The sequence below is a fragment of the Monodelphis domestica genome, chromosome 5, assembly GCF_027887165.1.
Source record: "Monodelphis domestica isolate mMonDom1 chromosome 5, mMonDom1.pri, whole genome shotgun sequence".
Classification (NCBI taxonomy): domain Eukaryota; kingdom Metazoa; phylum Chordata; class Mammalia; order Didelphimorphia; family Didelphidae; genus Monodelphis; species Monodelphis domestica.
In genome coordinates, this window is record NC_077231.1 from 86443375 (window position 1) to 86468702 (window position 25328).

General features: G+C 37.8%; 1 protein-coding gene and 1 long non-coding RNA gene across 7 annotated transcripts in view; both read left to right on the top strand.

Moving 5' to 3' along the window:
* The window catches only part of LOC100020001 (protein kinase C zeta type-like), a 35280-nt gene extending 29852 nt beyond the window's left edge, over positions 1 to 5428 (top strand). For all 6 annotated transcript variants that reach the window (XM_056798706.1, XM_056798703.1, XM_056798701.1 and 3 more), the window contains one exon: positions 2230 to 5428. In XM_056798706.1, coding sequence (XP_056654684.1) covers positions 2230 to 3674 — 1445 coding nt within the window. In that variant the 3' untranslated portion in view covers positions 3675 to 5428. The remainder of the gene's footprint in view (positions 1 to 2229) is intronic.
* Positions 5429 to 5571: 143 nt separating this feature from the next.
* Positions 5572 to 24999, top strand: LOC107650069 (uncharacterized). Its single transcript, XR_008912129.1, has 3 exons — positions 5572 to 9134; positions 17768 to 17885; positions 18014 to 24999. It is a non-coding gene; the product is annotated as an uncharacterized LOC107650069 (long non-coding RNA).
* Positions 25000 to 25328: the final 329 nt, after the last annotated feature.

The following is a 25328-nucleotide window of genomic DNA, read 5'->3' on the forward strand; positions in this document are numbered from 1 at the left end:
ATTGCTAATGGGTGGGATGAACTAACATAATAAAAATGACAATCCTACCCAAATTAATTTGGCATTTATGGCACTTATTTAGTGCCATACCCATTGAACTACCAAAAACTTCTATACTGAATTAGAAAAAAACATAACTAATTTCATTTGGAAGAACAAAAGATGCAGGGAAATCATGAAAAGAAAATGCAAAGGAAGGAGGACTTGCAGTCCCAGATCTCAAACTATACTATAAAGCAGTGGTTATCAAAACAATTTGCTACTGGCTAAGAGACAGAAAGGAGGATCAGTGGAATAGACTTGGCATAAATGATCTCATCAAGACAGTTTATAACAAACCCAAAGTCCCCAGCTTTTGGGACAAAAATCCACTATTTGATAAAAACTGCTGGGAAAATTGAGAGACAGTGTGGGAGAGATTAGGTTTGGATCAACACCTCATATTCAGAATGGGTGAATGACTTGAACATAAAGAAGGAAACTATAAGTAAATTAGGTGAACACAGAATAGTATACATGTCAGACCTTTGGGAAGGGAAAGACTTTAAAACCAAGCAAGACTTAGAAAGAGTCACAAAATATAAAATAAATAATTTTGACTATATCAAATTAAAAAGTTTTTGTACAAACAAAACCAGTGTAACTAAATTCAGAAGGGAAGCAACAAATTGGGAGACAATCTTCATAAAAACTTCTGACAAAGGTTTAATTACTCAAATTTACAAAGAGCTAAATCAATTGTACAAAAAATCAAGCCATTCTCCAACTGATAAATGGGCAAGGGACATGAACAGGTAGTTCTCAGCCAAAGAAATCAGAACTATTAATAAACACATGAAAAAGTGTTCTACATCTCTTATAATCAGAGAGATGCAAATCAAAACAACTCTGAGGTATCATCTCACACCTAGCAGATTGGCTAACATGACAGCTATGGAAAGTAATGAATGCTGGAGGGGATGTGGCAAAGTAGGGACACTAATTCATTGCTGGTGGAGTTGTGAATTGATCCAACCATTCTGGAGGGCAATTTGGAACTATGCTCAAAGGGCGATAAAAGTCTGTCTGCCCTTGATCCAGCCATGGCACTGCTGGGTTTGTACCCCAAAGAGATTATAAGGAAAAAGACTTGTACAAGAATATTCATAGCAGCACTCTTTGTGGTGGCCAAAATTGGAAAATGAGGGGATGCCCTTCAATTGGGGAATGGCTGAACAAATTGTGGTATATGTTGGTGATGGAATGCTATTGTGCTAAAAGGAATAATAAAGTGGAGGAATTCTACGGGGACTGGAACAACCTCCAGGTAGTGATGCAGAGCGAAAGGAGCAGAACCAGGAAAACATTGTACACAGAGACTGATACACTGTGGTACAATCGAAGGTAATGGACTTCTCCATTAGTGTCAATGCAATGTCTCTGAACAATCTGCAGGGATCTAAAAAACACTATCCTCAAGCAGAGGATAAACTGTGGGAGTAAAAACAGCGATGAAAAACAACTGCTTGACTATAGTGGTGGAGGGGATATGACTGAGGAGAGACTCTAAATGAACACTCTAATGCAAATACCAACATGGAAATGGGTTCGAATCAAGAACACATGTAAATACCCAGTGGAATCATGCGTCGGCTATGGGAGAGGTGATGGGAGGGTGGGGGAGGGAAGAAAAGAAAATGATCTTTGTTTCCAATGAATAATGTTTGGAAATGACCAAATAAAATGATGTTAAAAATAATAAAAAATAACTTTGTGTAATTAGACCTTTGTCAGAGGTTTTTGTAATGAAGATTGTTTCCCAATTAGTTGCTTCCCTTCTAATTTTGGTTGCATTCGCTTTGTTTGCATAAAAACTGTAATTTGAGGTAATCAAAATGATTGATTTTACATTTTGTGATTTTTTCTAGCTCTTGCTTGGTTTTAAAAGTCTTTCCTTTCCCAAAGTTCTGAGAAGTATACTACTGTGTCTTCACCTAATTTGCTTATAGTTTCCTTCTTTACATTCAGGTCATTCACCCATTCTGAGTTTATCTTGGTGTAGGGTGTGAGATGTTGATCCAAACCTAATCTCTCCCATACTGTCTTCCAATTTGCCCAGTAGTTTTATCAAATAGTGGGTTTTCGTCCCCAAAACTGGGATCTTTGGGCTTATCATAGATTGTTTTGCTGAGGTTATTTTCCTCTACTCTATTCCACTGATCCTCCTTTCTGTCTTTATATCCTTTCTAGAATCAGTCTACCACCATGGGACCAGAAGATGGAGGAAACTCTACCGAATGAATGGGCATCTGTTTCAATCCAAATGTTTTAACAGAAGAGCCTACTGTGGCCAGTGCAGTGAAAGGATATGGTGTCTCGGAAGGCAAGGCTACAAGTGTATCAAGTGCAAATTACTGGTCCATAAAGGTTGTCATATTCTTGTACCACGGACCTGCAAAAGGCATATGAATTTGGTGATGCCATCCCAAGAACCTCAAGTAGAGGATAAAAATGATAAAGTTGACCTTCCCTCCGAAGAAAATGATGGACTCGCTTATGTTCCCTCAACCTGGAAACATGACAGCCTTAAAGATGATTCTGGGGACATTAAGCCAGTTATCGATGGGATGGATGGAATTAAAATATCTCAGGGGCTCGGGCTACAGGACTTTGATTTAATCAGAGTTATTGGACGGGGGAGTTATGCCAAAGTTCTCTTAGTGCGATTGAAAAAGAATGACCAGATTTATGCCATGAAGGTAGTCAAAAAGAAGTTCGTCCATGATCATGAAAACACCAACTGGGTGCAGACAGAGAAGCATGTATTTGAACAGGCCTCCAGTAACCCTTTCCTTGTTGGCCTGCACTCCTGCTTCCAAACAAGAAGTCACTTATTCCTTGTCATCGAGTATGTGAATGGAGGGGATCTTCTGTTTCATATGCAAAGGAAAAATAAGCTTCCGGAGGAACAAACCAGGTTTTATGCTGCTGAAATATGTATTGCTCTAAACTTTCTCCACGAACGAGGAATTATCTACAGGGACTTAAAACTAGATAATGTCCTCCTAGATTCTGAAGGTCACATCAAATTAACAGATTATGGCATTTGCAAGGAAGGTTTGGGCCCAGGTGACACAACAAGGACTTTCTGTGGGACACCAAATTATATTGCCCCAGAAATCCTAAGGGGAGAAGAATACGGGTTCAGTGTGGACTGGTGGGCTCTTGGTGTCCTGATGTTTGAGATGATGGTAGGAAGATCGCCATTTGATATAATCACAGACAAATTGGACATGGACACTGAAGATGACCTCTTCCAAGTTATCCTTGAGAAGCCTATTCAAATCCCCAGATTTCTCTCTGTCAAAGCTTCCCATGTTTTAAAAGGATTTTTAAATAAGGATCCCAAAGGGAGGCTTGGTTGCCAACCACAAACGGGATTTTCAGATATCAAATCTCATACGTTCTTCCGTAGCATAGACTGGGATCTGCTGGAGAAGAAGCAAGCCCTCCCTCCATTTCAGCCTCAGATAACTGATGATTATGGTCTGGATAACTTCGATACACAGTTCACCAGCAAACCTGTGCAGCTAACCCCAGATGATGAGAATGTAATAAAAAGAATAGACCAGTCAGGATTTGAAGGATTTGAATACATCAATCCTCTGTTGCTTTCTACAGAAGAGTCAGTGTGAAGAAATGGCATCTCCACTGTGGATAAATAATGTGAATGAACTATTAAATTTATCCATAACTACAGTATATGCATGCAAGGCTGGGGAACTGTAAGGTTTTGAGTGGAGACCAATGATTTTTTAAAAAATTGCTGCTGAAAATCAAAGAAGAGAATAGATTTTGGTGGGTATCTTCCTCTACGTAATACTAGTTTTCAGTTTGGGGCACTGACATGATTGGCTTCTTTTCTGAGGGAATGTGCACATGTGCTTGCTTCCCCGAAGAATCTCATGTTTGTTACATCCTCGGGAAAGGAATGTTCAAACGACTTTGAAGGTGCACACTTTCTGCAGAACAAAACTTGATGCAATGGCCAACAATTTCAAGAAAATTTGTGTAATATCCTAAAGAATAAAATGTTACAGTGGTGTTGAACCTCAAAAAAAATTAATTTTAATTTGCATGTCCAATTCATTGATCTCTGCTCTTACTAATTTGTTAATGTATGAACTCAAGGATATACATTTCCCCCTGAGTACTGCTTTGGCTGCATCCCATAGGTTTTGAAAGGATGTCTCATCATTGTCATTTTCTTCACTGAAATTATTGTTTCTATGATTTGTTCTTTGACTAATCAGTTTTGGAGAATCATATTGTTTAATTTCCAATTAATTTTTTATTTACCTCTCCATGTACCCTTACTAATTATTATCTTCATTGCATTGTGATCTGAGAAGGTTCCATTTATTATTTCTGCTCTTTTGCACTTGTTTACAATGTTTTTATTCCCTAATACATGGTCAATTTTTGTTAATGTACCATGTGCTGCTGAAAAGAAGGTGTATTTTTTGTCCCTATTTATTTTTCTCCACACATCTACAGATTTCATTTATTTCTCTTACCTCTTTCTTATTTATTTTTTGGTTTGATTCATCTAGTTCTGATAGAGGATGGTTCAGGTCTCCCACTAGTATAGTTTTTCTATCTATTTCATCCTTGAGCTCCACTAGTTTCTCCTTTAGAAATTTGGATACTGTGCAATTTGGTGCATACATGTTGAGTATTGATATTTTCCTCATTATCTACATTCCCTTTATCAGAAAGTAAGTACCTTCCCTATCTCTTTTAACTAGATTTAATTTATTCTTACTTTGGCTTTGTCAGATATTATGATTGCGACTCCTGCCTTCTTTTTATCAGTTGATGCCCAATAGATTTGGATCCATCCTCTTACTTTCACCCTATGTGAATCTACTTTCTTCATGAGTATTTCTTGGAGACAGCATATGGTAGCGTTTTGGATTATTATCCACTCTGCTATTAGCTTGTGTTTTATGGGTGAGTTCATTCCATTCACATTCAGAGGTATGATAATCAGCTGTGTATTTCCCAGCATTTTGATTTCTACTTCTAGCTCTGCCTTTTCTTCATTCACTATTTCCTTCTACACCAATCTTTTTTTTTAATTAGTCCCATTAGTTCCCACCCTTAATATACTTCCCTTTCTACCCCCCTCCCTTCTTATTCCCCCCTTATTTTCATTACAGTATTTTTAAAATTATCTCTCACCCTCTCCCTTCCTTATACTGCTTCCCTCCCAACCAGTCCATTTGTTGCCCTTCTATGCCCCTATAGGGCACGAATCTATTCTCTGGCCCAATGGATTGGATTGTTCTTCCCTCTTTAGGTCAATTTCAATGCACGTGAGATTTGAGTATTTTCTATCACCAACATTTTTACCTTTCTAGTGTGTTGATGTTTTCCCTTCTCCCACCATGAGCTTCTTTGTGACAAATAAGTTTATTCCCTTTTGTTTCTTTTCCAATTTTTTTTATTATTAATCTCTTTTTAGCTATAATTTTGTATATATATATACACATGTATATGTATTTATGTATATATATATATATATATACCTATTTATATCTTGTTATTTCATCCTATACAGTTTGTCACTGTTCCCTCAAAGTGTAGTTCATCTAGCTTCCAAGTAGATAACAACACTTTTTAAGATTACCAATGACCTCTTGTCTTATAGGGATATATATATCATTTTAACTCATTGAGTCTCTTAAAACAGGGGTTTTTTGTTGTTGTTCTGTTTTGTTTTTCTTTTTCCCTCTTTTTTAATTATATTTTGATGATACTCTTGAGTTCTGTGCTTGGACATCAAATTTTCTGTTCAGGTCTGGTCTTTTCTTTGAAAATTCTTGGAATTCTTCTATTTTTTTGAATGATGATACTTTCCCCTGTAAGAATATAGTCAGTTTTGCTGGGTAATTGATTCTTGGTTGTAGACCTAGTTCCCTTGCTGTCCAGAATATCATATTCCATGCCTTTCGGTACTTCAGTGTAGATGCAGCCAGATCCTGCATTATCCTCACTGTGGTTCCATGGTATCTGAATGACTTCTTCTTGGCAGCTTGTAATATACTGTCTTTGGTATGATAGTTTTTGAATTTGGCTATAACATTCCTGGGTGTTTTCAGGGAAGCATTGTGGGTGATCCTTAGCAAGCTCAGTTGCCCAGCAAAATTCGTCAAACTGATCCAGCTCTTTCATGTCTACATGACAGGGGAAGTCCTATCTGGTGGAGAGACTTCCAATCGCTTCAACATCTCCAATGGCGTGAAACAAGGCTGTGTCCTTGCTCCTAACTATTCAACCTATTTTTCACCCAAGTATTACAACATGCTGTGATGTATCTAGACCTGGGTGTCTACATCAAATACCAACTAAATACCAAAGAACTTTGAAGAGACTAAAGGCTATGTTTTAAGGCATTTCAGACTCTCCAATGATTTATAAAAATCTCTATTCTATTGCATTTTTTGTTTAAGGTTTAACTTGGTGATTTTAAGTTCATATATTACTGGAGTCAATATTATTGTTATACTGTTCATTTAATGTACTGAGTTTTGACTACTGTTATATTCTGTTGTTTTCCCCCTATAACTGTGCTAAACAAATATTATTGAATAAGCCGATATGTGAAAAAAAGTTTTTTTTCTATTTTTGCCTTTGCAAATTGTCATATAGAGGATAGATAGACTTCAGCAGAACTGGTTATAATTGTATAAGAACCTTTGGAAAATTTAATGTGCTAAATATCTCAACTGATTTTAAGGGATTTTTTAAACATGATTTTTGGAATTTTTCTTAACAATCTCTGGTCATTTTTGCCTGCCCCTACCATGAGGTAAGGCCCCTTCTAGTAGCTGAAGTGAAATACATTTTATAACCCCCAATCTTTCCGCATTTCTAAATATGTGAATGGAAGTAGGGGCAGTTAATCTCAGGGAATTTGTACCCCTAAAAAGCCTCCAAAAAAGGAGCACCTCTCATTTATACTCTTCAGCTCACTACTTTACTTCCACCAGAATGATATATAGATTTCTTGATTATGTTCTTAACCCAAGATGAGTTTTACTTTGTTTAAAAATATGTTTATTACCAAGGTTGAAAGATTGCTACTTTTGTAAAAACTTGTGACAAATATCCATCAGTTCATAGGTTTTAAAATGCCATACAGTAACTTATGTGAAATAGGAAAGTGTGTTTGTTTACTATTGTAATTAATTGGGCTATTGAGAATTTTGGGGATATTGATATCTACATACTTATACTACTATTCTTTATTTTAAAAAAATGTTACCTTGTTCAATTCATTTGCCTTATACTCAAAGTGGAACATGGCCAGATATAAAGAGGAAATTGATCTCATTTTTGCTGAGAAAGCCTTGTATTATATATTTTCTTTTCTGACACCGTGTCAATGATTATAAGCTACATTTTTTAATTTTTTTAAAACTCTTTTATTTTTTTCAGTTTTTTTTATTTTTTTCTCTCTTCTTTATATTTGAAGCACATGTCACCAGTATTAAGATTTTCTTTAACCTTTTGATTTTTCAGTACTATAAGTTTAAGATACATTAGCTAATGCATGCCTTAAAAAGCTTGTGACTATAAAAACAATGCCACTAATTATTTAAATAAATGATGTGACTTTGCTTAATGATTCTGTCTGATTCCAGGAAAAGAGATACACACGAGAGCCATTGCAAAGGGCCAAAGAAAAGCCAATCCAGGATGGATAGATGCACTTCTAGGCCAATACAAAGGTTTTTAACCTAGTGTGATACTTGGGGGTGCGACACTTGACTCATGTTAAGATGTAGGCCTTCCTTGTGTCCACACTCACTCTGAAGATACTCACAGACAAGTATCCTCAAAACCTTGGCTCTGATAATCTGGTGCCCTTTTCTGCCTCTCATAGTGTGGTACCTTTCTGTAGTCCTGGCTACTGACTGGGTAAATGCATCATTGCTTAGATCATTTTGATTGGGCCCTGATTCAAGGAACTGTTATAGATTTATTTTTCTTTTACGTAGAATTTTTTCACATAAGATTTTGATAATCTATATTTTCACCCAGAATTTTTTATTTTTAATTTGGATTTTCTGATATCTTTTAAATATCTCTTACCAATTGGTTCATATACCTGATACCTCAACCATGCATCCCTAAGTGATCCTGTTTTTTTTTTTTAATCACCCTCTTAATGGGGGGAATGTAAAAAAAATCATTATTTAAATTGCAAATTTTAAATTCCTTTTGAGAAGAATTTTAGGTAAGGAAAGATGCTACCTCTCTGAATCCAGAACTGAACTATTGGAGAAAACACAATGAAGAAGCCTCCAGACCACAAACTGCACAAAATTGAACTTTGGGTGTGGTTGATTGAACATTTATTTGTATGTATACTTTCATGCCAAAGGGGACTGTCCCCTAACTAACTCGACTGCCCCCTCATTGGCAATGCATCCAGCAATTATTGATTTTGTTTTTTTTCTCTTATCCTCAAATTACTGTAATGTTTAAGTTGATTATGTTTTCACGATCCTTTTTGGGGAAACTTCTCTCCCCAATGACAATCAAATGGGGGTATGTAAAAATAGACTCAAATTCAGGACTCCTTTCCCTAGAATCCTTTGCTCGACTTCCCCAGAGTGCTTTGTAATCACACTGAATTCTCGCCTTGTTGAGAATACAATTGATTATTTAAAGGAGTTCTCTGCCTACTGAGGGGTCTTTTGGACTTCCTTTTTGGAGCAGAGGTGGCTCTTTTCATAATGTAGGTGAGGTGTCTAGGCAAGAGGCCTAGACATGTGTTTTCTTATCCTGTATTTTTTTTAATCCTTAATCTTTAATAAACCTCATAAAATATAATACTCCTTGCAGAGAGAAACTAATTTCTACCTGCCTCAAATTCCTAAATTTTAACTGTTACACTCCAGAGTCATAGAGAAACCCAGAGGAAACACCAACTCCAGCTATCATCCTGCCTCCAGCCAGCACACAAGAAGTTTGCACAACAGCATCTCCCAGTGCTACTGACACAACCACAGAGGGCAGCAGTGTCAAGGTGGGGACAGCCTCTGTTTCTGATCGAGTACCTTCCACTTCCAGCCTCTTCCCAAGTAAGCATATTTTAAATAAGCTTCCCAGGGAGGGAACTGGGGTATGGCATTGGAGGAAATGGGGAATATCTGTCCAGGGAGGATTGGTTTGTGTCTTTCTAAGGTGAAGGGACTCCTCCCAGGTCCTTCCTCTCTTTTACCTTCCATTGAACTACTGGAGGGACCTATCATTACTGCCATATCTATTGAATTAGTGTCCTCTCTCTAGGCTTTTTTTTTTCTCCTTGCAAGGGCAGATTCACAATCCTTGTGTTAAAGTGATTCTCCTCTTCTTATTGATGGGATTCTGATTCCACTCAGTCTAACTTATGTAGGGATTATCCATCACTGAGTCAGTGCTTTGAAGGGGAATTTTTTTTTATTCATCCTGTGGGGGAAAGTCAGAGAAGCCATGTATTTTTGGTCTCAGCAGTTAGTGGTAACAATGTACTTTCCTTTGAGAGTCCACTAATAATGATTTGACTGAACTCTGTATTGTCCCCTCTTCTCTTCCTGTAAGTGGTGATGCTGTTGTGGTGCCAATCACACCAACCCAAGGTCATGGGCAGAAAGTCTTTTATCGCCCTTTGGACATAATTCCAAATTGCCCTCCAGAATGGTTGGATCAATTCACAACTCCACCAGCAATGAATTAGTGTCCCTACTTTGCCGCATCCCGTCCAGCAGTCATTACTTTCCATAGCTGTCATGTTAGCCAATCTGCTAGGTGTGAGGTGATACCTCAGAGTTGTTTTGATTTGCATCTCTCTGATTATAAGAGATTTAGAGCACTTCTTCATGTGGTGTTAATAGTTTTGATTTCTTTATCTGAGAACTGCCTATCCATTTCCATTGCCCATTTATCAATTGGAGAATGGCTTGATTTTTTGTACAATTGATATATCTCATTATAAATATGAGTAATTAAACCTTTGTCAGAGGTTTCTATGAAGATTGTTTCACACTTTGTTGCTACCCTTCTAATTTTAGTTACATTGGTTTTGGTTTTACAAAAGGTTTTTAATTTGATGTAGTCAAAATTATTTATTTTACATTTTGTGACTCTTTCTATGTCTTTCTTGGTTTTAAAGTCTTTCCCTTCCCAAAGGTCTGACATTTATACTATTCTGTATTTACCTAATTTACTTATAGTGTCCTCCTTTATGTTCATGTCAGTCACCCATTTTGAATTTATCTTGGTGTAGGGTGTGAGGTGTTGATCTAATCGTAATCTCTCCCACACTGTCTTCCAGTTATCCCAACAGTTTTTATCGAGTAGTGGATTTTTGACCCAAAAGCTGGGATCTTTGGGTTTATCATATATTGTCTTGCTGAGGTCACTTGCCCCAAGTCTATTCTACTGATCCTCCTTTCTGTCTCTTAGCCGGTACCAAATTGTTTTGATGACTACTGCTATGTAATATAGTTTGAGATCTGGGACTGCAAGGCCCCTTTTCTTTGTATTTTTTTTTCATTATTTCCCTGGATATCATTGATCCTTTTTTCTTCCAAATGAACTTTATTATGGTTTTTTCTAAATCAGGAAAGAAATTTTTTGGAAGTTCTATGGGTATGGCACTAAATAGATAGATAAGTTTGGGTAGGATGGTCATTTTTACTATATTCGCTCCTCCTACCCATGAGCAGTTCATGTTTTTCCAATTGCTCAAGTCTAGTTTTAATTGTGTGGAGAGTGTTTTGTAGTTGTGTTCCTATCATTCCTCTGTTTGTCTCGGGAGATAGATACCTAGGTATTTTATTTTGTCTAAGGTGATTTTGAATGGGATTTCTCTTTCTAGTTTTTGCTGCTGAACTATGTTGGAGATGTATAGAAATGCTGATGACTTATGTGGGTTTATTATGTATCCTGCAAATTTGCTAAAAGTGTTGATTATTTCAATTAGCTTTTTGGTTGAATCTCTAGGATTCTTTATGTAGACCATCATGTCATCTGCAAAGAGCGATAGCTTAGTCTCCTCCTTGCCTATTTTGATGCCTTCCATTTCTTTATCTTCTCTAATTACTTCTGCTAGTGTTTCTAGTACAATGTCAAATAGTAGAGGTGATAATGGGCATCCTTGTTTCACTCCTGATCTTATTGGGAATGCATTTAGTTTATCCCCATTGCAGATGATATTGGCTGATGGTTTTAGATATATACTGTTTATTATTTTTAGGAACAACCCTCCTTTTCCTATGCTTTCTAGTGTTTTCAATAGGAATGGATGTTGGATTTTATCAAAGGCTTTTTCTGCGTCTATTGAAATAATCATGTGATTTTTGTTGGTTTGCTTGTTGATATGGTCGATTATGTGGATGGTTTTCCTAATATTGAACCAGCCCTGCATCCCTGGTATAAATCCTACTTGATCATGGTGGATGACCCTTCTGATCTCTTGCTGGAGTCTTTTTACTAGTATCCTCTTTAAGATTTTTGCATCTATATTCATTAGGGAGATTGATCTATAATTTTCTTTCTCTGTTTTTGACCTGCCTGGTTTTGGAATCAGTACCATGTTTGTGTCACAAAAGGAATTTAGTAGAATTTCCTCTTTGCTTATTATGTCAAATAGTTTGTATAATATTGGGGTTAACTGTTCTCTGAATGTTTGATAGAATTCACTTGTGAATCCGTCGGGCCCTCAGGATTTTTTCTTAGGGAGTTCTTTGATGGCCTGTTGGATTTCATTTTCTGATATGGGATTATTTAAGAATTCTATTTCTTCTTCTGTTAGTCTAGGCAGTTTGTATTTTTGTATATATTCATCCATATCACATAGATTGCTGTATTTATTGCCATATAATTGAGTAAAGTAATTTTTAATGATTGCCTTGATTTCCTCTTCATTGGAGGTGAGGTCCCCCTTTTCATCTTAGATCCTGTTAATTTGCTTTTCTTCTTTCCTTTTTTAAATTAGATTGACCAGTACTTTGTCGATTTTGTTTGTTTTTTCAAAATACCAGCTTCTAGTCTTATTTATTAAATCAATAGTTCTATCACATTCTATTTTATTAATTTCTCCCTTAATTTTTCAGATTTCTAGTTTGGTTTTCTGCTGGGGGGTTTAAATTTGATCGCTTTCGAGTTTTTTTATTTGCATTTCCAATTGATTGATTTCTGTTCTCCCTAGTTTGTTAATATTGTAAACCTTAAAATTTCTTAGACTTATGAATGTTGGAAATTTCCCCCATTGGGGAATCTTATACTTGAAAAATTACCTACTGATAGTAAGAACTCTATTGGAATGTGAAACTCCTTGATATGGGAGGATTCTTCTCCTCCCTACTTTAGACTACTTTAGGACAGAAACCTTTTGCTAAACAATGGAAAGGTCTTTGACCTATGCTTATGGATAGAACAGGAAGTTTTTTGAGTCATGATTGATACAATGGGATACTAAGTATCTATAAAGGTGGGGCAACTTGTAAACTTGCTTAAACCAAAAAAGGAAAAGATTTAATCAGAGTCTTCCTCTTGATGAAATTAAGACAACCCAAGAATGTTTTCTAGGGTTCAGATCAATTGAAGAGACTGAATCTACTCAGCTGTGAATTCAAATGGGCTGTCTTTTTTAAATATCTACAGTGATTAGTAGATGTGAGAACTGAGGGGAGGGAACTTAGATTTTTCCTTTAAAGATAGCAGGGTCTGAGCCAGGAGGGGGAGGCTTGAAGGAGTCTTTCTCTGGAGGAGCTTGACAGAGAACTCAGGGAGAGAGGCTGGAAGGAGAGAGGCTGGAAGGAGAACTCAGGAGGAGTCAGGAGGAGATTCTCTGGAAGGAGGCTCGCTTGAAGTTTCTTGGAGGAGCTCTTGGAGACTCTGTTGGTCTTGGGAGAAGGATTTGGGGAGACTCTCTCTTTGAGGAAGGACACTGGCCTGGTGTCATTAGAACCTTTACCTAGACAGATCTTGGGTGAGTGATAAAACAAACTGACTGATTTCTCTCTTAGGACTGAGGTCTAGGCCTTATTGGCTTGAGGCCCTTCATACTTATTCCTTTCTTACTTTCTCTCTTTTTCTATTGATTAATCAGTGTATTATGAATTAAATTTCTCTATAAAACCCAGTTGGCTTGGACATATTCATAATTTGGTAATATATTCCCTGGTGACCATCTTATATTAATTAAAACAAGACACTGTAGGAAACATATTTCAGAGGTCATAATTGTTATATATTTCCCTGGCTCACAAACATTTTAATTATAACAATATATGCACTCAGGGATAGGAATTTACCTCAGATTACCACTTTGGCTGCATCCCAAAAAATTTGAAAGGATGTCTCTCCTTTGTCATTTTCCTAGATGAAATTATTAATTGTTTCTGTGATTTCTTCTCTAACTAAACAATTTTAGAGTATCATATTGTTTAATTTCCAATTAATTTTTGATTTGGTTTTCCACATACTGTTATTGATCATTATTTTTATTGCCTTGTAATCTGAAAAGGCTGCATTTATTATTTCTGCTTTTCCGCATTTGTATGCCATGTTTCTATGACCTACTGTATGGTCAATCTTTGTGAATGTGCCACATGGTGCTGAGAAGAAGGTGTATTCCTTTTTGTCCCTATTTACTTTTCTCCATATGTCTATGAACTCTAATTTTTCTAAGATTCCATTCACTTCTTTTACCTCTTTCTTATTTATTTTTTGATTTGATTTATCTAATTTTGATAATGGTTGGTTCAAATCTCCCACTAATATTGTTTTGCTGTCTATTTCTTCCTTCAATTCTCCTAGTTTCTCCATTAGAAATTTGGGTGCTATATTATTTGGTGCATACATGTTGATTAGTGATATTTCCTCATTATCTAAAGTCTCTTTTAACAAAATATAATTACCTTCCCTATCCCTTTTAATCAGGTCTATTTTTGCTTTGGCTTTATCAGATATCATGATTGCAACTCCTGCCTTCTTTCTATCAGTTGAGGCCCAGAAGGTCTTACTCCATCCTTTAATTCTGACCTTGTGGGTGTCTACCCGCCTCATGTGTGTTTCTTGAAGACAACATATGGTAGGGTTTTGGAATCTAACCCATTCTGCGATTTGTCTACATTTTATGGGTGAGTTCATCCCATTCACATTCAAAGTTATGCTTGTGAATTTTGAATTCTCTGGCATTTTGATATCCTTCCCTAATTCTAACCTTTCTTCTTTAGCTGTAACCTTTTAATCCAGTGATTTACTTTAAAACAGTCCCCCTTGTCACCTCCCTTGATATGTTTCCCTTTCAACCCCCTCCCTTTTTGTTCCCTCCCCCTTCCCCCTCTCCTTCCCTCCCCTTTTTTTTCCCTCCCCCCCTTGGTTTTCCCTTCTCCCTCCCCTTGTTGGGTAAGATAGAATTCAAGATCCCAATGGATCTGGATGTTTTTCCCTCTCAGAGTTGATTTCCCTGAGAGTAAGGTTTAAGTAAAAACTCTCTTCCTCTCCTTCTTATAGGACTTTTCTTCCCCTCCCCTTCCCGTGTGAATCTTTTTGTGAGAAAGATTATTCTATTTGATTTTTCTTTTCCCCCTATTTTCACATTACATTTTCCATATATTAATATATATATAGATTGATATAAATATAGTCCTTATAGAAGAGAGTTTGAATAAATGAAAAGATAACAATTTTCTCCTTTTCCCTTTCCATCATCTTTACCTTTTCAGGTATTCTATGCTCTTTGTTTTTCAATATCGAACTTTCCAAAGAGCTCTGGTCTTTTCTTTGCAAAAAGTTGGAAATCTTCTATTTTGTTGAATGCCCATACTTTCCCTTGGAAGTATATAGTCAGTTTTGCTGGATAGCTGATTCTTGGTTGAAGACCCAGCTCTATTACCTTTCTGAAAATCATGTTCCATGACTATACCATTTCTGGATGTTGTCAGTTGAGGATTTAATGCAGGAGTGGATCTGTGGAATTTTCAGGCTCTAATTTACTCTCTTGTTTAAGAATATCAGGGAAGTTTTCTTGGATAATTTTCCTTTTGTCTTGATTTTCCAGTAATCCAATAATTCTTAAATTGTCTCTCCTGGATCTGTTTCCTGGTCTGTTGTTTTATCAATGAGGCATGGTATCATATTTTCCTCAATTTTTTTCATTCTTTTGATTTTGTTTTATAGAATCTTGCTGCCTTGTGAAATATTTTGATTCCAGTTTTTCAATGGTTATTTTTAAAGACTATATTTAATCCCTAAATTTTTTATCATCCTTTTCTGTTTCATCTATTTTTTTATAGGTCACCTTTCACTTTCTTTGCCTTGTTTTCAAGCTGATTAATTATGACTTTTAGGATTGTTATTTTCTTGTTTCAGTTCATGTGCCTCTTTCCAGATGGTCTATTCTGCTTTTTAAGGTTTTTCCCCAAATTTTCTTCAGCCCCTCTTAATTATTTTTTGAGTTCTTTGAAAGCATGAGTCCAATTTGCTGGAATTCCTGAGGTTTTGCTTGATGTTCTTTTGTCCTCCTCTGTTCCATTTGTTCTTTCTTCATTACCTGAATAGAAGTTGTTGTTTGTAATTACTTTTTTCTTTTTCACTTCTATTTTTTCCTTCTTTCTGACTCCTTATTGGCTATATTCTTGCTGCTATCTTCATTTCCTGGATCTATGAGTTTGGGCTTTTCTGCCATGAAGGGATGACTCCTCTGATCTTCTGATTAACTGGATTAGGCTGATGGAATTAACCTGTTGTATTAATGATCCCTGAGAGCAGATCTTCCCCTGCTGCTAGCATAATCTGAAGGTGAAATTGAAGCTGTGGAGGCTGAAGGTAGTTATCCTTGTCCTTCTCACTTCCTTTCTTCCAGCTGCCTGGTCAGAATCCTGAGCTTCCTGTGGTGGTACAAAGGTACTCTGTCATGGTTGTAGCCTTCTCCTTGGGATCCCCAGCTGCAGGATTCTTACTGCTGGTCTCAGCACAATAGGTGCTGAGTGGTGGAGGAGTAGTGTTGGAGGTTGAGCTTTTCTGTCTCCTGGAGTTTTTTCCTTCATTATCTATAGATTGGATAAAGCCAGTTTAGATGACCTACAGAGCTCAGTGAGCTCTGAGGTCAAGCAGGGGCCCCAGATGGAGGAGTGAAGGAAGGCAATGACCAGGCTTCCCTCCTCTCTGCCCTTCTCCTCCAGCACTGCCTCTCTGCCAGCTGTGGTAATAACCCTGAGCCTAGGGTAGCAGTGGTAGCTGGAGCCCTTGCTCTGGGATCTCAGCAACCACCTCCTTCTCAGCAGAGTAGGTGGTGTAAGGGACCTGGAAATTTCCTTTTTCTATTCCTTAAACTAAGAATTCAACCTTCTCTGTGTACCTTTTAAGTTGAATCAAGTAGGAGGGTACCATAACTCTGTCCTGTTGTTGTATTTGGTTTTCTGACCACCTCAAAGAGCTTTGTCTTTCATTGCTGTGGATGGATTTTCATAGAGGATTTGACTTTTGCTGCTTCTAAGACACCATCTTTACTCTTCCCCATTCCCTCACTTCCTAATTCTTTGCCTTCCCCCACAAAAGAGCTGTTTAAAATTTTTTGTATATGCAAATACTTCCCCCCCCCTTTTTTTTTCTCCTTGATATAATAACCAAATAATTGCATTACTAGCTCAAAGAGTATGTGCTGTTATAGGCCTTTGGACATAGACCAAGCTACTCTTTGGAATGGTTGAATCAGTTCACAACTCCCACAATGAGGCATTAATGTCTCAACTTTTCCATATCCTCTCCATGTTTTGTCATTTTACTTTTCTATCATAAGAGCAAATCTCATAGGTTGTAAGGTGGTACTTCAGGTTTGTTGTACTTTGAATTTCTCTAAATAATAGTGATTTAGAGTATTTTTGCATATCTAGAGTTACATGTCTAAAGAGAGCTTTAATTAGTTTGCCTGAGAATTCCCTTTACATATCCTTTGACCATTCCTCAAATGGAAAATGACTTGTATTATATCAGTTTTGTGAAGGGTAATTTGATAGAGATCATATGAGAATTTGAACCTTCTCCATCACCTTGTCTCCAAGCTATGCTTTTCCTCTTACAAATCTGAATTGCTGGAACCTGGAAAGAAGACACTTTTCAGAAGAATTGAAAGCAAAGGTCCACCCTATTACCTCATTCCTTCTAATTCTTTTACCTAAGCTGTTTTGTTTGGGAGAGAGGGAATTTTAAATTTCATCTTAACAACATAGTCCATTTTATCTTGCTATCTATCCTCTATCCCTCATGTGATCATAAACTGTCCACCTGTTGATAAATTTGAAAGTTAACATTTTCCTCATTACTCTCATTTTTTTAGCATTTCACCCTTTATATCTTACTAATTTGAAGTTCATTTCTCTAAGTCAGGCAAGATGTCGGTTCATCCCTAGATTTGTCCGATTAATTTTCAGATTTCTTTGAAATTTTTTTCAAATAATGTGTTCTTACCCTTGAAGGTGGACAAATCTCTTCATTTTACATGTGAGGAAACTAAGGCTCAAAGTAGGACATGGGAGGGTAAGGATTTGAAGCCAGGTTTTCTGACTCCAAATTCACAAGTTCTTTATAGTGCCAGAGTAATGATAATGATAATGATTATAACAATCAACATTTGAATCAAATTTGAAGGTTAACAAAGCATTTTATCTCATTCATGTAACATTTCTGAGGCTCAGACATGGGATTCTCTTTCTCTCCTGTACAGCATCAGGGAGTTCCTACTTGAAGGTTTTCAAGCTCAACTTCACCACCATCAACCTGTTCTACACAACAGACATGGCTCCAGCAAATTCAACTCCACTGAGGATGTCCTGCAACCCCTTGTGAGACTCTACCTCCACTCGTCCTCTACCTCCTCTCTCCCAAGCTTTCTTCCTTAGTCCTGGGTATCCAGGCTTGCTATTTAATTAGCCATGTACTCAGCAGTTTCTTCCTTTCCTTTTCTTTCTAGATCAACTCCTTGTTTAGAAAAAGCAGCTTTGGCCCTCACTATTTTGGATGCAGGCTGACTTTGTTAAGGTGAGAGTCGTGGGAGCTGATGGTTCAAATAGTAGGAACTAGCACATTCCCATCTGACTTAGATGGTGTCCAGGTTGGTTCTTCCTCCACTTCCCTGTTGTAATTCCTTCTTTCCCAAACTGAGGTGGGTAAAATACCCCAACCAATAAGCATTCAGAAATATTTTGGGCTCCTTATAGCCTTTTTCAATTGTAAAAAAAAACTCCTTTCCCCACAACTTTTCCAAAGACAATGTTGCAACTGTTTTTTTTTCATTTTCTTTATATTCCACATACAAGGAATACCTTAGGAAGAACCAAGTGGTGCTTAGTAAAGGACTACTTAGAAAATATCAACATTACTTTTCTCTAGAATCAGAGAATTATAGATTGTAAGTTGGAAGGGACTTTCAAGGTCATCTGGATGACTTTCTTCATTTACAGATGAAAAATGAAGACCCAAGGAGTGGGTGACTTTTCCAGTGACTTTTCTAGAGTCAAAGATACTGTGAAATCCAGAATTTTAACACAGGCCCTTTGCCTTTAAATCCAATGATCTTTCCACTACTCTAAAGAAATTACTGAAAATAATCAGACCCCATACACACTTCTAAACATAGATATGAGTGAATTCACCCAGCCCTGCCAATTCCACTGTGTCTGATGAGAGAGCTAGGCTTGCCAACAGGAAGACCTGAGTGCAAATTCTCTCAACCTCAATGAACTGATGCAGAGTGAAATGAGCAGAGCCAAGAGAACATTGTATACAGAAAGTAAACCATTGTGCAACAATTCAGAGTAATAGATTTTGCTACTAGTAGCAATTCAAGAATCCAGGACACTCTTGAAGGACTTGTGGGAAAGAATGCTAACCACATTGAGAAAAAGAACTATGGAAGTCGAAATGCAAAAGAAAAACATGGAAATTGGTATCAAGTGATAACAATTTCTGCATCAAGTGATAACAATTTGTACAAACCAGTGGAATGGTTTGTAGGCTCTGGGAGGGGAGATTGAAGAAGGGAGGGAAAGAAAATGAAGCATGGAAACAGTGAAAAATATTTTAAAATAAAAATTAATTTAAAAATTCTCTCTCAGACACTTACCAGTTGTATGATTCTCAGCAAGTCACATAACTGCCTTTAGCCTCAATTTCTTCATCTTTAAAATGGGAAGGTTAGTTCTGATGGCTTCCATGTCCTTTTCAACTCTAAATCTATAATTCTTTCCAAACCTTTTTTTCAAAGTAGGCCACTTCTCTCATGAAATATTCTCTGAATAACTAAATTTCACTAACTAAACTATTGCTGTCAACCTCAAAAGGTGACATGGGCACTGTACCCCAGAAACCCAGGCAAACTATTATCAGGGTAACTTGCTTGTTTTTTTTCCTGACTCTGAGATTTAAAACACCCAATGACCCCTTTAGGATCCTGAGATGACTATCTTCCTTTGATCGTCCTCTAGATGGACAGAAAGATGCACCTTCAAGCCACACCTTGATCCTATCAGACATCTGTTTGTCCCCTAAAACTAAGGAATCTTTATGTCCCCGGGAAGACCCAAGTATGATCACCCCACCTCATGCCTAAGTGACTAACTGTTGTGAAAAAAGTATAAAATCCCCAGAACTGGCGTCATCTGGGGAAAGAGCCTTTCCTTCTATGCTGTCCTCCCAAGGAACTGCTCCCCATTTTGCTGTTTTACATTGCTATCTTCCTGGCCACTCTCAACATTAATTTCCAAATTAATAAATCTCTTTTTGTTTGTCAGCTAAGTTTTGGAGTCACTGCATGCTTGCCAAAGGCATCCTTCCTGAAAAAGGGTATCCTTCCTGCCCATAACATTTTTGGCTCCAACATGGTTTTTTGGCTCTCCTGAAAGCTACGCTTGTACCCTAGATCATCCACGAGTACACAGCTTCTCAGGTAGGAAGGAGCTTTTCTTTGACTCCTGAAACCCCATCTTTTGGGTGATATCTCTGTGGGAACTCCTTCGTGCTCTCTCTCCCATCGGCCCCAGGTCAACCTGGCCCCTGGAGTTTCGGGTCTATCTGTCGGCTTCCCAGTATACTAGAAGACGTTTTAGTTGTGTGGGAACGTCTTCCTGCCTCAGTGTTCAGCTGAGTGCTTGCCTAAGTGCTAGAACTGAGTGCTTGGTTGGGCAACCTGTGGACGCACAGTTGCTGACCCTCAGTGTGGAATTGTCCACTTTTGCATCTAAATGGGGCAGAGCTTACCACGAGATTCCCCTTTGGGATGTATACTTAATAATTGGAAAAAATTGGCACTAAACAGCTTAAATAAAAAGCAATTAATTTCTTTTTGTAAAGTTTTCTGCCTACGTTACATCCTTGGTAATCAAGAATCATGGCCTATCCATGGTACCCTACATTATGATACCATCAGACAATTGGATTTATTCTGCAGAAGGTAGGGAAATGGACAGCCATTCCCTACATTTCCGCTTTCATTAAACTCAGCCAGAATCCTGAGCTAAGACGATTATGTCGCATGTGCCTTGCCACCTCCTTACTGAGCCCTTCTGGGGAAAGTCCCCAACAGGATGTTCTGGATGACCTAGCTCTCCCAAGCAATTTAGCTTCTGTGAGGGGTGGGGAGATAACATCTCCTACACTGACTGCGGAGCAGTCAAGACCTTCCCCTCCCCCAAACTAACCTCTACTACAGAATTCCCTCCAGATCCTCCTGGTTCCTCTCCCCAACCCTGGGCTCCAAACCCTCTGCCTTACTCTCGGGGTTCAGAGCCAGAGACCACTCCTCTCTCTACTCCCAACTTATCCGTTTGTACCCGCCACTGCCTGAGGATAATGTTACCTCACCCATTCCTCAACCAAGCCCACTCCACACCAGGAGCGGACTGAGCTATGGCGACTGGGCCCACCTCCTCCCTATGAGAGAGGTCCCCTCGTCAGATGGGCTGGCTCAGGTACATGTTCCCTTTTCTATGACTGATCTAGCCCAGATGAAGGAGAAATTGGGTCGCTACTCAGAACCATACCAAATTCATTGAGGGTTTTAAATCCCTGACCCTGCAGTTTGACCTGTCCTGGGCAGATCTGCATATTATCTCCACCTGTTGCAGCCCAGATGAGAAAAAAAGGATCTGGGACTTGGCTGTAGAAATAGGTGATGAGAAGGCCCTAGCCGGCACATGGGCAGGAGTTCCTGGTGTCGCCACAGTCCCAGGGCAAGATCCTGGGTGGGACTATATGAATGAAAGGGACAGACTTAGGAGAGACCATATGATAGACTGTCTCCTTGAGGCCATGCAGAAAGGGATTAAAAAGCGAGTGAATTGCACTAAGTTCAAAGAAATCACTCAGGGAAAGGAGGAGAATCCAGCCCTCTTCCTGTCCGATTAGGGGAAACCAGGAAGCAATATACCAACATCCACCCAGACACTGATGAGGGGGCGCTTAATTTAAGGCTCCACTTTATAGGGCAGTCTGCCCCTGACATCAGGGGAAAGCTGCAAAAGCTGGATCTGGGACCTCAGACTCCAAAGAATTTTAGAAACCAGAATTATAGAAATAGGAATTGGGAAAATAATGACATTGCTAAAAATGAAGAAAATGATAATACTCCACAAAAATATATGAGAAATGGAGCTTGTCCAAAACATACTCGAGGTGCTAATGACCCTCAGAGAGGTGCCCTTCAGGAGGGTGCCCAAGGAACTTCCTAATATAATGAAGATGATTCTTCTTAGATTGTATTGATTTTGTTGATATTAATTAACCTTTTTCAGTTTTTTTTTCTCCTCTCCAAATAGTAGGAAAGAATGAACAAAGAACTTAAAACTATGATTGGCAAATTATGCACTGAGACCCATTTAAAATGGCCTGAAATTCTCCCTCTGGCCCTATTTTATCTTAGTAGCAGGCCTAGAGGAGACTTACATATTTCACCATTTGAGATGCTTTTTGGACATCCGCCTATACAGGCTAAGCCTTTCTCCCCGGCTTATACATCGCTATTAGGGGGAGATATTACTATTGCTTCCTATATACAGGAGTTACAGCACAAACTACGTGAACTTCATGAATCCAGAGCTGCAGTACAAGCTGGACCATTAGACTTTTCTCTGCATGACCTGAACCCAGGAGATAAAGTTTATATCAAGAATTTCAAGCAAACTGGAGCAACTCAACCTTCATGGGAAGGACCATTCCAAATATTATTAACTACTCCAACATCTATAAAGATTGGAGAAAGGGACTCTTGGATTCACTGCTCACATGTGAAGAAAGCATCTTCTGCTGAGACTGATTGACTGCATCCTATCATATGAATTGTGACTCTATCTTATCATATGAATTGGAGATAATAATCCATAGACAAATGGATGCTGTTTTTTTTTCAAGAATATATTGAATTGCTGATTTTTTCTCTTATTTTTATTATTTCTTTTCTTTTATTTTTTGATCAGAATATTTGATTTTTTTTCTCATTTTTTTGTACTGAAGGTACACATAATTAATAGTAATATTATTTTTCCCTGCAGTAATATAAGTTAATATATATACTCTTGCTATAATATCAATATATGCCTAAAAGCTTTAAACTATAGGAACCTGCCATTTATTGACAAAATATTATAGGACTGTGATTAATGTTTGTGTCTGATTCCAGGAAAAGGGATAAAAACAATGAGCACAGACTAAACCTGAATAGTGCCAATAGAGCACACAAGAAATATTAAAGTGAGACTCGAGGTTGCGAAGCTTAACTTATGTTTAAGTCGTAGGACTTCCTTGTATCTACACTCTTTATGAAGTACTCAAACAAGTACAAAGCTTGAGTATCATGCTGGCTCCCTATATCCCTGAATGGAAAAAATCAGACAAGGGAATGACATTTCCCCATCAAAATAGAATTCTAATTCTTTTCTTCTTATATTATGGCAACTTCCTGTAGTCTTTATTACAAATGGCTAAGTGAAATATTACTGCATTCTGTCCTACATACTTGTGGGATAAAAATTACTTTAAAATGGACCTATACAAGACCTATTTTGAATTTTTCTTATGTTTTTGATTATTTTTCTATTCTTTTGATAATTGACACATACACCCCCAAAACTGAACATTGCATTCTGAGCTAAACTTGATATTTTTTTAAATACTTACTTCAGGGGGATTGTATTTTAATTTAAAATCTAAGAATTTTTTTTTTGAATTTTTTTTGTTTGTTTGAGATTGTATTTTTATAAAAACCCAAGAATTTTGAATTTTGTTTAAGATTTTACTGTTATAAAAATCAAAGATTTTGATTCTGTTAGAGAAAAGATCTTCAAGAAAAAAGCTTGAAATTTTTATATCCAGAGAATGAACTGTTGCAGAAAGATGCAGAAAACCTACACTTCATCAAGAAGATCAAGAATGAACTTTGGATGTGATTGATTGGACTGAAATTTTGATTGAACATTTATTGTAATTGTACACATTTATGCCAAATGGGACTGCCCCTAATTTGGCTTTCTGTCAATGCGCCTAGCAAACATTGGTTTTGCTTTCTTTTCTTTTCTATTTCCTCTCTCACTATTCTAATTTGTCTTAGAAAATTGAATATTGTGTATATCTTTAGTTAGAAGTGAATTTAGAACTACAAAATGATTATGTTAAATGATCAATGGGGAGACTAGTCTCAAAATGATCATCAGGGGGGATTGTAAACCTTAAAATTTCTTAAACTTATAATTGTTGGAAATTTCACTATTGGGAAATTTCATACTTGAAAAATTTCCTATTGATAGTGGAACTCTATTGGAATGTGAACCCCATTGGCATGGGAGGTTCCTCCTCCTCCCTTCTTAAGATTACTTTAGGACAGAAACCTTTTGCTGAACAATGGAAAAGGCTGTGACCTATGCTTAAGCATAGAACAGGAATTTCTTTGAGTCATGATTGATTTTAGAATTGATACAATGGAGATACTTGGAATGACAGAACCAGGTCTTGGAAATTGCAATCTCCACCCTACTCAGTCCTAACAGGATTTAGGAAGGGCTGCAGCATAGATCAAAATTTAATTATTCCAATCTCTACCCTACTCAGGGTAACAGGATTTAGGAAGGGCTGTAGCAAAAGATCAAGATTTAATTATTTGAGAATATGACCTTCAACAGACATGTGCAAAGCCACAGACCTCTAGAGCCCCCATTGGCACAGGGAAAATGATGGACAGTGATTGGTAGATGTGAGAACTGAGGAGAGGGAACTTGGATGGTTTCCTTAAAGATAGAGGGGTCTGAGGATGAAGGGGAGTGGTTGGAGAGGTGCTCTGAGAAGCTTGCTCTGAAGGAAGCTGGAGTTGGAGGCCTCTGAGACTATTTCTCCACTTTGGTCACGTGAGTAATAGGGACTGATCTCCTTTCTTTGCCCCAGCTATCTAAGGGCTTGGGCCTTTTGGCCCAGCCTAAAGAGAAGGGGTATTTAAGCCCTATTCCCTTCTCTCCCCTTTCTCTCTCCCTCTCTCTCTCTATCTCTAATTCCTTTCTTCCTCCTGTTTGTAATTAAACTCTATAAAAGGTTGACGGCTGACTTGAGTCATTTAGGAATTACATAGCTGAATTCCTTGGCGACCTTAAATTAATATATATCAGTCTTTTAAAGTGATTTCCTTGTCACACACTCCACATCCTAGAGTAGCACCTCTTCTCCTGGAATGACCCCATTCTCTGGGGCCCCAACAACATTTTTTACCCACACTGGCTCAGAGCAGAACAAAGGATAGATAGCAGAACAAGGGAGATAGGAGAACAAAGGAAATTAGTTATTTACATCATCCTCAATTGACAAGGAGACCCAGTGGACATCTGCCTCTTCCCCCTCAGGGTCCACACTCACAAGCAGACATCCCTCCCTAATCTCTGCTTCAGGCTTTGATGCTTTCATTTCAACCCTATTCATGAGTATTTGTGCCCTCTCCCCTCCTTTCTGGAGGGTCAGATTTGAGGTGGGGGAGGTGGATTCATTTGTGTCTTGATGTTTGATGAATCCCTGTGTCTTTAACAGGAAACCATGTCCCTCCTTGATAGTTCCCCCTCAGGCTCTCTATTTCCATCCACTCAAGATCCCTGACCTCTGTTGAGCCCTCTAGTTCCCCACACTGGTCATGAGAGTAGCCTTGTGGTCTTTGGGGTTAAAATGACCCTCTCCATTGGGTAAAAATTGCACTTTTCCATTCTTATCAAATACTTTTGATGTGATACAGATTTGGACTGTGCAATGTGTATAATCCTAAA